Raw genomic sequence first — 15304 nt, 5'->3', positions numbered from 1 at the left:
TGCATGCTTAATTGCTGCAGGACTCTGGTCCTGGAAAGAGACAGGACTGTTCATTTGTTAAAGAGGGATAGGTTCCACCAAGCACCTTGCTTTCAGGAAGTGTGAATCACTGGTGCTCAGGTTTGTTTTAGCAGCATACGGCTGGGTGCCAGCTAGCAAGGCCCCATAGGGAATGCCTGAAGCCTACTGAAGGGTGCTACTGGCTGTGCAACTTTCTGGAGAGGACCAACACAGGCTTCCCCCTGCCCCCTCTCCCGCGTTAATATCTAGTACATTAATCATGAAAGTTTTCAATATTCTAAAACCTAGTTTTGATTTAGCAGTCTCATAATGGTTCCAGAGCTCTCTTTGAAAATATTCTGAGAGAAAGCTGAGCATTATTAACATAATTGTATTAAGGGCCTGGGAGGGAAATCCAAATACTTGTGCTTCTGAATTAATTTTTTTTTTTTAAATACAGGGTCTTGTTCTGTCTCCCAGGCTGGAGTGCAGTGGTGTGATCTTGGCTCACTGCAGCCTCGAACTCCTGGGCTCAAGTGATCCTCCCACCTCAGCCTCCCAAATGGCTGGGACTACAGAAGTGCACCATCACACCAAGCTAAGCGTTTAAAAACATTTAGCACACATTATGGATGGTCTCTGTCTTTGCATTTAGTGAGGGGCAAGCGGTAGGTATGCCTGGGACTCCAGTCCTGGGCAGCAGGAGGTAGAGTGAGCCCCCATTTTGCCTCACCCCCAACCCCTTGCCTGGCACTGGCACCCCCTCCATCCACCAGCAAGTGGGCTGGGGCTTCCCGCAGCTGCTGCCCTGGACCTGTTTGGTGCGCATGGGGACTTCACTGCTAGCAACTTGAAGGATCATGTAATTTGCCCTGCCCTGCCTCTTCCACAGGAACTGTTCCCTGTTACATACCCCAGTGCCTGCATATAGCAGACGCCTTACATGAACAGATGAACAAGTCTCATCAAAATATACGGCAATTTGGATGTGACAACATAAAGATGGGTTTTCTTTTAAAAGCAAATTCTGGTCAGGCACAGTGGCTCATGCCTGTAATCCCAGCACTTTGGGAGGCTGAAGCAGGCAGATCACTTGAGGTCAGGAGTTGAGGCAGATCACTTGAGACCAGCCTGGCCAACATGGTGAAACCCCTCTCTACTAAAAATACAAAAAATTAGCTAGGCATGGTGGCGGGTGCCTGTAACCACAGCTACTTGGGAGGCCAAAGCAGGAGAATAGTTTGAACCCGGGAGGTGGAGGTTGCATTGAGCAGAGATCATGCCACTGCACTCCAGCCTGGGTGAGAGTGAGACTCCACCCCCTCCCCCACCAAAAAAAAGTGCAAATTCTTCCACTAAACTCATGTAAGGTATTCTGTCAGGTATACAACCACACAAGAACGCCATCCTTTCAAATGAGTTGGTTTAATTTCAGGTGATACAAAGTTTAGGGTAGAACAAGGACCAAAGAACAGACTCTGGCAAGATTCTGAGCTGGTTTTACTTTAAATTCACAGTTATGGTAGGAATGACTTAGTGAAAACAACTAAAGAGATGATGAGCCACTGTAAGATTTTTTTTTTTTTTTTTTACAAAAGTTTATTCTTAAATGTACAACAGCTCCAAGACAACACTTAATTCCAGCTATACGTGGCAAAAGATGTTATGGCAGGGAATAGAGAGGTTTAAATACAGATGAAATAAAGGGTCACCATCTCCTCAGGCACAAGGAACAGCTTACTTTTTGCCAGATTTCTTAATTCCACCTGTGGCTGCAAAAGAAAAATAGTCACAATTAGGGAAAAATATAGTTCTTACGGTAGAAGCCCCACGGGCCTGCTGTGGACCTTAGTAAAGCCTGGCTTTTGTATTGGGCATTCACTTTAACACAAGCATGGATAGCAGCTTCACTGATACTGTCTGTTCTAGGTAAAGGTAAAATGAGGATGAGACGGAGTACAAGCAGTGGCTGGCTGTGCACTGGTCTAGATCTACACTTCTGTATACTTCACAGATTGGCTTATTTAATCCTCATGCCATATCAACCCATTTTACAGAAAAAGAAGTCCTTTTTTTTTTTTTTTGAGATGGAGTCTTGCTCTGTCGCCCAGGCTGCAGTGCAGTGGCACGATCTCGGCTCACTGCAACCTCCGCCTCCCAGGTTGAAGCAATTCTCCTGTCTCAGCCTTCCGAGCAGCTGGGACCACAAGCCCTGGCTAATTTTTGTATTTTTAGTGGAGACGGGGCTTCACCATATTGGTCAGGCTGGTCTCGAACTCCTGACCTCAGGTGATCTGCCTGACTCAGATTCCCAAAATGATGGGATTACAGGTGTGAGCCACCGACCCCAGCCTTTTTTTTTTTTTTGGGAGATGGAGTCTTGCTTTGTCACCTAGGCTGGACTGCGGTGGTGCAATTTTGGCTCACTGCAGCCTCCGCCTCCCAGGTTCAAGCGATTCTTCATGCATGAGCCTTCCGAGTAGCTGGGACTAAAGGCGCATGCCACCATACCCAGCTAATTTTTGTATTTTTAGTAGAGATGGGGTTTCACCATGTTGGCCAGGCAGGTCTCGAACTCCAGACCTCAAGTGGTCCACCCACCTCAGCCTCCCAAAGTGCTGGGATTACAGTCTTGAGCCACCATGCCCAGCCAAAAAAGAAGTCTTATTGTTAGGTGTTGTTCAAGTATGTGACAAGCCAGGATCCCAACCTGAGTCGTCTGACTTCAAAGTCCACATTCTTAACTGCCATGTTACACTACCTTCCATATTATGATCCCGGCACCTGGTATACTCTGTCAATTTACAAATGACCATATATGTGGAACGCAGTAGGCGATTTAAGAAACAGCATAGGATTGGGCCAGGCGCAGTGGCTCACGCCTGTAATCCCAGCACTTTGGGAGGTGGAGGCAGGTGGATCACGAGGTCAGGAGATCGAGACCATCCTGGCCAACATGGTGAAACCTCGTCTCTACTAAAAATACAAAAATTAGCCGGGCATGGTGGTGTGCGCCTGTAATCCCAGCTACTCAGGAGGCTGAGGCAGGAGAATCACTTGAACCTGGGAGGCAGAGGCTGCAGTGAGCTGAGATCGTGCCACTGCACTCCAGCCTGGGCGACAGAGTGAGACTATTTAAAAAAAAAAAAAAAAGTGTAGGGTTACATATGCCTAATACAGGAAAGAAGATCCAAAGGGGCCTGACAAACCTTAAAATAAAAATCAGATGATGCTCAATGAGAAACAACTAGCATAGAGTTACACTAAAGACTGTTCTTTTCCCTATACACAATCACAGATTAAAAGAGGGTGCAAGATACCTTTTTTTTGAGATAGGGTCTCATTCTATTTCCCAGGCTGGAATACAGTGGCACAATCCCAGATCACTACAGCCTGAACTCCCGTGCTCAAATAATCCTCTTACCTTGAACTCCTGGGCTTAAGCGAGGCTGCCTCAGCCTTTTAAATAGCTGGGATTACAGGAAACGGGCCGCCGCCACCGCCACCGCCACCGCCACCACGCCCAGCTAATTTTAAATTTTTTCTGTAGACAGGGTCTCCCTTTGATGCTGTGAACTCCTAGCCTTAAATAATCCTCCTGCTTAGGCCTCCCAAAGCACTTGGATTATGGTCAGCCCATTCTGTGCCTGGCCCCTTACACCATTCTGAAAAGGAATCTCAAGAGCTAGAAATCTCAGTGCTGGGTAGGTAAACAATAATGGATCAAACCCACTGGGAGAGAGGTCTTGGGAAGCCCTGGATGACACTCCCACCATCCTTGTCTCCATCATGCCTAGCATGGCTCACAGTGCTCAAATGGGGGCATAAACAACTGTGGAGGAAATAACCACTAGTTGGATCAATGTAAAATAATGCTTATGATGCACATAAAGTACTAGAACTGCTGGGCCTGAAAAATATTTTGAAATGTAATGAATTCCTCCTACATAAAAGATGTAAAAAAGGTGGAGGATTCAGTTAGAAAAGCATATGGAGCAACAGCACACTGAAGAGCCTGGACTTTATCTTTTAGTCTAGGCATACCCAGAAGCAAAAAGAAAGCAAAAAAGCATATATTAGAGATAATATAAGCAGTACGAAAAAAAAAAGTTGGCCAGGTGCTGTGGCTCACGCTTGTAATCCGAGCACTCTGGGAGGCAGAGGCGGGTGAATCACTTGAAGTCAGGAGTTCGAGACCAGCTTGGCCAACATGGTGAAACTCCGTCTCTACTATAAATACAAAAAAAAAAACTGGCCAGGTGCGGTGGCTCACGCCTGCAATCCCAGCACTTTCGGAGGCTGAGGCGGGTGGATCACGAGGTCAGGAGTTCAAGACCAGCCTGGCTAAGATGGTGAAACCCCATCTCTACTAAAAATACAAAAATTAGCCGCACTCCGTCTCAAAAAAAAAAAAAAATTAGCCAGGCGTGGTGCCAGGCGCCTGTAATCCCAGCTACTTGGGAGGCTGAGGCAGGAGAATCGCTTGAACCCAGAAGGCGGAGGTTGCAGTGAGCCGGGATCACGCCACTGCACTCCAGCCTGGGAGACAGAGTGAGACTCTGTCTCAAACAAAACAAAACAAAACAAAACAAAAAAAACTTCTAAGTCAAGTAAGGTTCAAACACTAGAAGGCAGTGAAATACGAATTTGGGGCAAAAGATTGCGGACGACGTCAGACTTTGAGAAACTTAACTGTGAATCTGCGTCTGAGGTAAATACATTTCACTGTTTCCGTTTCTGCAGCTCTTCCTAAGGAATGGAAGCCCAGACTGCCTGGGAGGCAGGAGACCTCGTTTCCAGCTCCCGGCCCTTACTGCCGCTGCAAATCCTAGACTGGCTAGAGACCATTCGCTGCAGCGGACGTCGGAAAACGAGACCTCGCAGTTCAGGAGGCAGGAAAAAGACATGCCCGCGCCCTCATCCCAATAGGTGCTCATAGCGTTTGGCCAGCTTGAGCTCCATTCGGCCCCCACTTACCCAAGGGCCCCTTCCCCGCGGCCTTCGCTTTTAGCTCCTCGAGTTTCTTCTGCTCCTCTTTTTGTTTCTGCTTGAAAGCCTTATCTTCCTGGGGAGAGGCAGAGCGTGTTCAACTCAGGCCTGTCTCCCAGCGCCCCCGCACCCGCCAGTGCCTCCGCGCCCGCCCTCACCTCGTCCATCTCCTTGGCCTGCTTCTTGGGCTGTTTCAGTGGCTTCTTCTTGCCACCTGTGGGCGACACGAGCACGTTCGGCCTGCCCCTGCCGCCCGGTCCCCACCCCGCCGTCCCCGCAGTCCTCACGGTTCCGGAACACTTACCTTCGCGGCCAGACATGGCGCCTGCCGCCGCTTCCCCAGACCCTGCCACCGGAAACGGAGCGTCTGCCCCACCCTCTGTCGTAGACAGCGAGGCGGCCCCGCTGATTGGCTCCTAGTCAGGAAGTTGAACTCTCGCTACCGGATGCGGCACTCCAGGGGCGGGTACTAACAGGTCAGAGGTCAACTGAGTGGCAGACGATTGGTCGGGCCGCGCCAGGTACGAGGAGCTAGGGTTGTCCTGCCAGGGTAGAATCGGAACCGCAGGAGGGGTACTTAACCGGACGGCCTCCCAGGCCTGTGGCCGTGCGCGGGAAGAGCACTGCAGGTAGACAGCAGGGCATGTGGATGTGCAAAGAGCTTCAAGCTCGTCGCTTTCCTGGAACCAAGGAAAGCACAGCTTGGGTGGAGGGAGATTAGGCGGGGAGATGGCAGAAGTGGACGGGAGTTATATCACGTGGTCCTATAGCTTTGGAAAACCCTGTAAGGAGTTTTGTAATATAGTCAGGGGTGCAGCAGTTTGCGAATTCTGTTTGTTCATCTATGAAAATGGTCAAAAAAATTTATTTTGGTGATGGCCATACAACTCTGTTAATATACTAAAACTACTGAATTGTACACATTGGGTGAATTATATGGTATGCAAGTTATATATCAGTAAAGCTTTTTTTTCTTTTCCCCCCGAGATGGAGTCTTGCCCTTGTCTCTCAGGCTGGAGTGCAATGGCACGATCTTGGCTCACTGCAACCTCTGCTTCCTGGGTTCAAGTGATTCTCATGCCTCAGCCTCCCCAGTAGCTGGGATTACAGGTGCACGCCACCATGTCCGGAAAATTTTTGTATTTTTAGTAGAGACGGGGTTTCGCCATGTTGGCCAGGCTGGTCTCGAACTCCTGACCTCGTGATCCCCCCGCCTCAGCCTCCCAAAGTGTTGGGATTACAGGCGTGAGCCACCGCACCCAGCCAAAGTTGTTATTTTTTTAAATAACAGTGCTGAGCGCTGGGATGCTACAGTGTCCAGAGATTAGGCAGATGAGTACATTTTTTGTTGGGTACGTACTATATGTAGGTACCAAGCTGAAATTCTAGTGAGTGAGACAGACTATAACCAAAGCAAATAAATGGGATACATGTTGCAGGTCATGTGATATATGCATGGAAAAAATAAAGCAGAGAAAGTGGGTCAGGAGTGCTAGGGTGGGAGTGGGATGGCCATATCTGATAGGGTGCATGGGGAAGACCTCCCAAGGGGCTACTATTTGAGCAGGACTTGAAGAAGGTGAGGGAGCGAGCAGCACAGATAGCAGCTGTCGTGAAGGCCCTGAGCTGGGGACAACTTGGTGCGTTCCAGCAACTTCAAGAAGGTCTGTGTGCTTGGAGTGGAGTGAGGAAAGGGAGACTAGTGGGAGATGAGGTCAGAGAGGAATGAGAGCCAGTGGGTAGGTTCCCTGTAGGCCACGGAAAAGACAGGCTTTTACCTTGAGAGAAGTGGGGAACCATTGTAGAGGTTGAGCAGAGAGACAATGGTTCCACCTGTGTTTGGAAAGGAACACTGACTGCTCGACTGACAATAAATTGTAGGGGCTGGAATAGAAGCAGGGTGACATCTGTCAGGAGGCTCTTGGGATAATCCAGGCTAGAGATGTGATGTGGGTCACTGGGACCATTTGGTAGCAGTGGCAGAGGTGAGAGGAGGAGGGATCCTGGATTTGGAAAGCCAGGGGCATTTGCTGATAGATGGATGTGAGGTGGGAGAGAAATGAGGAATCGGGTGATGCGAGGTTGTTGATCTGAATATTTGAACTTGGTATTGCTGTCATCCATGATGGAGAAGGCTATGGGAAAAAAAGGTTTGGGAGGGGAAGATGAGATCCCCATTAGATTTTCAGGCAGAGATATAGGTTGGGAAGTTTGATAAATGAGCCTAGAACCCTGGGGAGAGAGGTCTGCGCTGGAGGAGTCAAGAGTATAGTTCTTTTTTTTTTTTTTTTTAAACAACTTTATTGATATATAACTTGCATACCATGTAATTCATGCAATGTGTACAATTCAGTGGTTTTATTATATTCACAAAGTTGTATGGCCATCACCAAAATAAACTTTTTTGACCATTTTCATAGATGATTTTTAAAACCACAGGACTGGATAAGAGAGGAGTCTGAGTGCGGAGTGCCGGGGTGCTACAGTTTCCAGAGGTTAGGCAGATGAGTGGGGACTAGAAACCGAGTGAAAAATGGCATGTGAAGGAGGAGTGGGTGAAGGCCAGATCAGAGGGAGCTGGACGGAATCAGAGAAGAGGAACAGAAACAGTGAATTCAGGCAGTCTGTCAAGGAGTTTGGTTATAAAGGAAACCAGGGAAATGGGGCAGTTGCTGGTGGGGGTGTCAGATCAATTACTGAGCAATGTCTCAGGAGGAGAGAGGATTTGGGACCTGGGGCACAGGTTGGTTTTCCCTAGAAGCATGGGTTTTTTATCCTGAGGATCAAGAGAGGAGTTGGAAATGGGGCAGTTACTGGTGGTTGGGAAGGTATGGTGGGAGTTTGTGGAAGTTCTCTTCCAACTTTTTATTATTTTCTTGATGGAAAATGAAGCAAGCAGACCATCAGCTGGAAGTGAAGATGAGGAACAGATGATAGAGGCTTGAGGAAGGGGCAGTTGGTAGGAGACAGCCATCTACATAGAGTGGGAGAATGGATCTGAAGGGGCAGGATTCCGAACTTGACCCTCAGGGCCTTGCTTCACCTATCCAGCCTCTCCATCCACTCTTCTCTGCTTTTGCTTTCCAGTTGCACTGACTGCCTTTCATGTTTTGGGCGACCTCAAGCACTTTCCACCTTTTCTCTTTGCCAGGAACATTCTTCTCCTTGCTGGTTGGGGGGCCTGTGAAACATCTAAGTGGTGACATCCTGGGGGCTGAGAAACGGGGCCCAGGGTTGGGGGCTGGTGGGATGGTGGAGAGGCTGAGGGGAGGGACTGGAGTGGAGAAACAACTCCAGTTGCCACATGGGAATTATTGCCACATTCCCTTATGAAGTCTCTGTTGTCACCCAGCTTATGTTCTAGTGAGAGAATAGGCAACACATAAGGAAATATATCCATCAGGAGAAAAATAAAGCAGAGAAGGTAGCTGGGGAGGGAGTGGTCAAGGAAGCCTTACTGAGAGGTGATATTTGGGCAAAGATGAAGATGTCGGGGTGAGCCGAGTAGACTCGTGGAGGAAGAGTCATCCAGCTGGACGAGGTGGCAGGGCACAGACCAGCACGGTGGCTGGAGCAGAGTATGGCAGTAGAAGGAAGAGGATGAGGGCTGAGAGGTCTCAGGGTTTCTTGGCCACCGCCAGGTGAAACGGGAGCTGTTGGGGGATTTTGATCAGAGGGATGTAATCTGATTTTTGTGTTACAGGGCCTTGGGCTGCCATGTGCAGAACATGGGGGTGGGGGACAGCAGGGGAGAAAGCCGAGATTGCATAGGAGACAGTAGCTGTCATCTCTGCCAGGAATGGGTGACTTTCCTGGGGTCTAAAAATGGGCAGCTAGTAGAGGAGGTGCTGGGAAAGGAGGCTGAGAAGGTTGGAGGAAGCCAAGAGGGGCAGTGATGTTGGGAAGAGAGGGTGTTGAAAGTGGTGCCAGCCATGGCGGACACTGCATGCTTTGTCTGATGAAGGATACACCTGCAGGGGTGTTATGGGGTCTCAGCCTGTGTGTCATGGGTGCTGGCCTTGAGGCCTGGGAGTCTGACTGGGCTGCTGGGGCCTGGATGGTATGCACCCTCATGGGCATGGAACCCAGCCTTATGAAGGGGGCCCAGGGGTTTGGGTGTGGCACCAGCTTGGGATCACTGTCACAGTGAAGTTCCCTTCTGCGTCTCTCAGCTCAGGCCCACTTTGCCCAGAAGACATGTTTCTACCCAACCAGCTGTGTTTTCAAAGCCGCTGAGCTTCTCCAAAGACAGTTCTTAGCACAGCATGATGGAGAGGAGGCTAGGGTGCTGTGGGGAGCCTCTGTCTCATATCACCTTCCATCAGGAAGCCCCTTTCTATTCTGTATCTGGAGCTCCTTCAGTTCCTTCCTGTCTGCAGCTCCCTCTGCTTTTCTCTCTGTGGCGTGGTCTGTTGGCCACCAGGTGTCGCCCTCACAGCCAGGATCAGTGCTTAGGGACTTTGAGGTGTGGTTTGGCCAGAGGAGGGTGCTGTTGGCTCAGCTTTTTCTGGGAAAATGGGTCACCTGGCCACCTCTTTGGGGTCCTCAGAGTCACTGGCACTCTTGGGCTCAGGTGAGGCCTGATTCTGGATAACAGGAGACTCCCTGCTGTTCAGGTAATGAGAAGCAGGCCCAAACATCAAAGCAAGATGGAAAAGGGAAAGATGAGAGAAACCTAACCCGTTGAGCAATGGCAGGTTGGAGAGGAAAGAGAAAGCTTATGGAAGTCGTGAAGTGTGAGACTGAGAGTTGGTAGCCTGGAAAGTCTGGGGGCGGAGTTGTATGGCGTGAACCTAAGAAAAGTCCTCTGTGGCAAAAACAGTTTTGTTTTGTTTTTTTGCCCCTGGAATTGTCTTAGAGGAGAGCTGAGAGTTTTCTGTCTTGGGTCACAAATGGCCTGTGTCCTTAGGTCCTTGCACAGAATTGAAACTCTGCTTCCCTTGTGCTGAGGCAGTCCTTGGAGAGTCTGGGGAGTTGGTTTTGAGGCTGTTTTACAGAAATGATCCTGGATCTTAGTCTTCCTGAATTCCCCTGAGTTCCACAACATTGCAGGGAGTATTTATGCGTATTTGTGGGGCTTTGTCAGCATGTGTACAAGTCTGGTTTAAACACTGTCTTTGACATCAGAAACCTGGGCACTAGGATTCTCATTCAAGTCACAGCAGAGAGACCTGGAGGATGTAGGGAAGTGGGTAGCAGGGAAGGGTCCGCTTTGTGTGGCATGGTGGCGGGCACTGGAAGGTATGGCATCCTAGAGGCTCATCCCCAACTGTGTTCCATTGTCCAAGAGCACCCAGAGGAGAGCCTGACCATCCTCTTGCCACAGGGGCCACAGTCTCTGGGCCCAACAGGGTGGTGCTCAGTTTAGATGATTTGAGTGGGGATTAGTCTGTTCAGAACTGTCCCTAGGCCTCAAAACTGACTTATGTCCAGCCTTTCTCAGCTGTGAGCTGACCTGTCTGGCGTCCCCCTCACAGATCTCAGGATGATGGGGCGCAGCCCTGGGTTTGCCATGCAGCACATCGTGGGTGTGCCCCACGTACTGGTTCGGAGGGGCCTCCTTGGAAGGGACCTCTTCATGACCAGGACTCTCTGCAGCCCAGGCCCAAGCCAGCCCGGAGAGAAAAGACCTGAGGAGGTGGCCCTTGGGCTGCACCACCGCCTCCCAGCACTGGGAAGAGCCCTGGGGCACAGCATTCAGCAACGAGCGACCTCCACAGCCAAGACTTGGTGGGACAGATATGAAGAGTTTGTTGGACTCAATGAGGTTCGAGAGGCCCAGGGAAAGGTGACAGAGGTGAGGAGGGGAGCTGGGGTGGCTGGCCCCGCCCTCTGACTTGGGAAATGTGCCAAACCAGTCACGTGGTACTGGGTAGCCACATCCAGACTTGTGTTTAGCCTCATTTCTCACGTGGAAACCTGGGCTTGATGCTTCTGGGGTGAAGGTCTCCATGTAACTGTGCCACCTACTTTCCCTGAAAACAGTTACTGTGTACCAGTAAGTCCCTGGCCACTAACATCCACTCTGTGAGGCCAGCAAATACTTCCTTTGTGGACCATTTGGGGATTGATGGTGAGAGTTACGTGGGGCTTGCTGCAGTACTGTTACTGTGTGTAATTACAACATCTTTTGTGAAGATAGAGGGCACTGGGAAATGTCACAGTGTGAGGTGGAAAGAGCTGGTGGTGGTTGTCAAGTCCTTTGTGGTGGCAGAAATGCATTCTGTCATCTCTGTTCCCACTCCTGCTTAGGCATGTAGTAGTGTAGCGTGGTGGGAACAACCTGGGGTTCAGCTGGGACTTTGAGACAAACAGTGCCATCTCTTTCCTTGGAGATTGTGAGCTTGGCTGAGCTGGTGTTTCTGGGTTTATAAACTGGAGGCCACAGCAGTGCCTTTCATGGCATTGTTATGAGGCATAAATAAGGCAACACATGGGAAACAGCCTACCAACACAGGTTTGATGGACACAAATTGTGTGCATTGTTAGCTGTTTTCAAGTTTTTTCAGGGGCATGTTATTTCTGCTTGAATGGCTAAATCTCGTGATTCTGATGGGTGTGGCCCAAGGCTGCACTTTGAGCACCACTGGGTGAGCCAGGATTAGTGTCTAAGGAATTCCGTTTCCACCCTTTGCAGCTCACACCCCAGTGACCTCTTCTGGGAATGCCTCGCTGGGAATGCAGCTGAGCCTGTGTGGGTGTGGAGAGAAGGTGCAGATGGCCTCCGGTTTTCTCTTTGCAGGCTGAGAAAGTGTTCATGGTGGCTCGAGGGCTTGTCCGAGAGGCTCGGGAGGACTTGGAAGTTCACCAGGCCAAGCTGAAGGAGGTGAGGGACCGCTTGGACCGTGTCTCCAGGGAGGACAGTCAGTACTTGGAACTGGCTACTCTCGAGCACAGGATGCTGCAGGTAGGCACCTCAGGAGGCAGCCCTTTCGCACCTGGACAGTGACACTAGCCTGGCAGATCATGGAGGGGCCGGGTGGGAACCCTGACTGGTCTGTAGTCAGAGGCCTGGTACAGAGGTGAGCCAGAAGCTCCCATGGATGGACAGAACCCCAAGCTTCCAGAGTCTATCCATATACTTTCTTCTGGAGTACTGGGGCCAACTCTTCAGGGCAGCGTAGCCTGGGACTCAGAATGCTGAGGAAGGAGAACTATGGAGGGGCTGGCCTAGGGAGTGCTGGACACTTCCCTTTGTGTAGACATAAGTGCACCTCTGATCAAACCCAGGACTGCTCAGGTGGGACGATCATGCAACTCACTTTGATCACTCCCAATTCCTTTGCCCTTCTGACCCAGCCAGGTTGGTGCTACCTTCATTCATTCAGCATGGGTCTATGGAACATGTACTCTGCCAGGCACAAGGTAGTGAGCCATCTGCTGGTGGCTATAGCTGCAGGGCCACCTTGTGCCCATGTAATCCAATAACATGGCTTTGCTTCTGCAGGAGGAGAAGAGGCTTCGCACAGCCTATCTGCGTGCAGAAGACTCTGAGCGAGAGAAGTTCTCCCTCTTCTCTGCAGCTGTGCGGGAAAGTCATGAGAAGGAGCGCACAAGGGCTGAGAGGACCAAGAACTGGTCCCTCATTGGCTCAGTCCTGGGGGCCCTGATTGGTGTGGCTGGCTCCACCTATGTGAACCGTGTGCGACTACAGGAGCTGAAGGCTTTACTCCTGGAGGCACAGAAGGGGCCTGTGAGTCTCCAAGAGGCCATTCGAGAACAGGCGTCTAGCTACTCCCGCCAGCAGAGGGACCTCCACAATCTCATGGTGGACTTGAGGGGCCTGGTACATGCTGCTGGGCCAGGGCAGGACTCTGGGTCACAGGCAGGTACTCCCCCGACCAGAGACAGAGATGTAGATGTCCTTTCAGCTGCCTTGAAAGAGCAGCTTAGTCATTCCAGGCAAGTCCATTCATGTCTAGAAGGCTTACGAGAGCAGCTTGATGGCCTAGAAAAGACTTGTAGCCAAATGGCTGGGGTGGTTCAGCTTGTAAAGTCTGCAGCACACCCAGGCCTGGTGGAACCAGCAGACGGGGCTATGCCCAGCTCCTTGCTGGAGCAGGGGAGCATGATCTTGGCACTGTCAGACACGGAGCAGAGACTAGAAGCCCAAGTCAACAGGAACACCATCTATAGCACCCTGGTCACCTGTGTGACATTTGTGGCCACACTGCCTGTGCTCTACATGCTATTCAAAGCCAGCTAACCCCTGGCCCCTCCTCCAGAGGGTCTGAGGCAATAGCTGTGAATGTGGATTTAAGTAGAGAATCGTAGCAATGAAGCGAGCCTTTGGGGGCGTGTACAACCTCAATCTGAAGGAGCAGTATCTGTGTGGCTCACCAGCAGGCACGCTTCGCTTTGTAGACCAGGTTCATTTACATCAATTATCAAAACTTTGTGCTAATGTCCAATTAAAATATCCTGAGTTTTATTATTTAAAACAATCAGACTGAGTTTTTTTCATTAAGAATCAAGATCCAAGACTTGAAGGTTGGGCCTGGAGTTGGGGTAGTCACCCCCTTTAGTTCCTCTCTCATCTCCTCTCTGTCCTCTTTTCTGAACTGTTATGGATGCACTCCTGAGGCCTAGATTTTCATTTTGGATTTCCTGGCCTGCCCTCCAGTTACCTGACTGTCCAGTGTCAGATGGCCTGGGAGTTCCAGTGAGTGGAACCTAGCCTGCTGCCTACTCATTTCATGACCATGGTTGCTTCCCATCTCCTGGATCACTTTCTCTACCATATGGGGGAGAACTTCCTGGTTCTAGTACTGGAGGAGTGATCAGAGGAGAGCAGGGAAGGGAGATTGGGAGAATGGTTGATAAATGTTGCTGGGGACATAAGTATAGGGATTGGTGGCCAGTCTGGATCCCTGGTACAGAGAGTGCTTTGGGCAGCACTGATGTGCCACAGGGGCTGGGTGCACACCCACAGACAGCCCGGGGATATCTTCCACAGGCATAGGCAGAGCTCAGGACACCGGGAGTGTGCATGGAGAGGCAGTGATAGGGAGGGGGGGGGTCTCCCACAGGTGGGAGGTGCAGTGGGGCATATGTATGATCTCTTTTCAGAGGGGAACAGTGACCCTTGACCTCGACTAAATGGCCATGGGTGGCCTTGTGTGCCCTGAGTAAACAGGAGCTTTGGGCTGGTATTCAGTCCTGGTGTTGGAGTATTGGAAGTCAGGCACATTCCAGAGAACCCACTCCCCTTTGGGAGCGCAGGGTAGCTATATGCAGGGGGGCTGCAGGTGGGGACTCGTTCACTGGTGCCTGTGCAGAGCTCTCAGAGCCTGTGGAGTCAGGAGTGTTTCCCATAAGGCATACTTTCTTCTTGGAGCCTGTGTTCAGTCTTGGGCAGTGAGCATGGCCCAAATGCCCCCAACCCCAGGTTCTCAGCACCTGGTCCCTCAGTCAATCTATCCTTCGCGAGTAATGGCTCTCCAGAATGGCATGGGATGGAAAGACCCCTGTGCTTAGAGTGTTCACATTCCTTGTAGGGCAGGAGGTAGCGTATCTGTGTACAGATGAAGGGGGTTGTGGGGTTTGGAAGTCCCAGTTTCCTCTGGGGTGAGATAGGTCCTGAAGTGTGTGCTTGGATGAATGGATTTGGGGAGGGAGGGATTCTGTGCATGTGGAGGGGGCTGCTACAAGCTACATAGGCAGGAAAGCCAAAGTGGGTGAGGGACTGGGGCAGACTGTCCTGGCTGGGGTGGTGATGGGTGTGGGGGAGTTGTGCAGAATGAGGTCACAGGCCCGGGGTGCCAGGTTGGCAGTCTGAGGTCAGAGGCTAAGGGTGAAGGATCCAGGGAGGGTTTGCTATGTTGGTGCAGACAAGGTGCTAAGCACCTGGACTCAGGTGCTGGAAGTGGGAGTGGAGGAAAAGGGGTGACCTGACAGGAGACCCTTGATAGCTGGTGGGAGGTGGGAAGAGGGTGTCTCTAGCTCTAGGGCAGTAGCCAGTGTGGATGACCTGAACCTCCTGATTGAGGCTCCCCTAGCCTGTGGAGGCCTTGGAGGCTTTCAGATGATGCCTGTGACATTTTTGCCTCCCAGGAAGCTGTGCCAATGGCTTTGAGCCAAAGTCCTCCAAAAGTCCTAATAGGAAGGGCCAGGTTCTGGCTCCTGAGTTAGCCGTGGGCATGCCAGGGTGTGAAGGGCCCTGCACAGGGTACAAATGGTCCCCAGGAGAGAACCTTTCTGCCAGCGTTTCCTCCCGCAGAAGGCCCAGGTGTTTGCCAGTGAGGGAGCCCAGACTTGCCCAACGCTTCTCAGCTTGGGGTGGGTCCAGGTCTGGGTCCTGGGCTGGGAAGAAAGG

General features: G+C 50.9%; 1 protein-coding gene and 1 long non-coding RNA gene across 10 annotated transcripts; one reads left to right on the top strand and one right to left on the bottom strand.

The window, feature by feature from the left end:
- Window positions 1–1573: 1573 nt before the first annotated feature.
- On the bottom strand, window positions 1574–5389 carry TMA7 (translation machinery associated 7 homolog). The gene is made up of 4 exons (XR_002943114.3): window positions 5294–5389; window positions 5148–5203; window positions 4978–5065; window positions 1574–1772 (listed from the first exon to the last, which is right to left on the bottom strand). It is a non-coding gene; the product is annotated as a translation machinery associated 7 homolog (long non-coding RNA).
- On the top strand, window positions 5386–13433 carry CCDC51 (coiled-coil domain containing 51). Of its 9 annotated transcripts, none has more exons than XM_001156597.6 (4): window positions 5386–5510; window positions 10467–10786; window positions 11732–11896; window positions 12437–13433. In XM_001156597.6, the coding sequence occupies exons 2-4, from the start codon at window positions 10475–10477 to the stop codon at window positions 13193–13195; spliced, it is 1236 nt and encodes a 411-aa protein (XP_001156597.2). In that variant the 5' UTR covers window positions 5386–5510; window positions 10467–10474; the 3' UTR covers window positions 13196–13433. The 9 variants fall into 9 exon arrangements, with proteins under 9 accessions (XP_001156597.2, XP_001156653.2, XP_003950145.1 ...); XM_001156653.8 differs by having other exon boundaries at window positions 5469–5618; XM_003950096.4 differs by having other exon boundaries at window positions 5472–5618; window positions 10588–10786.
- Window positions 13434–15304: the final 1871 nt, after the last annotated feature.

The sequence above is a fragment of the Pan troglodytes genome, chromosome 2 (assembly GCF_028858775.2).
Source record: "Pan troglodytes isolate AG18354 chromosome 2, NHGRI_mPanTro3-v2.0_pri, whole genome shotgun sequence".
Classification (NCBI taxonomy): domain Eukaryota; kingdom Metazoa; phylum Chordata; class Mammalia; order Primates; family Hominidae; genus Pan; species Pan troglodytes.
The sequence above is the reverse complement of the archived record's forward strand: the minus strand, read 5'-3'. Positions and strand labels throughout refer to the sequence as shown.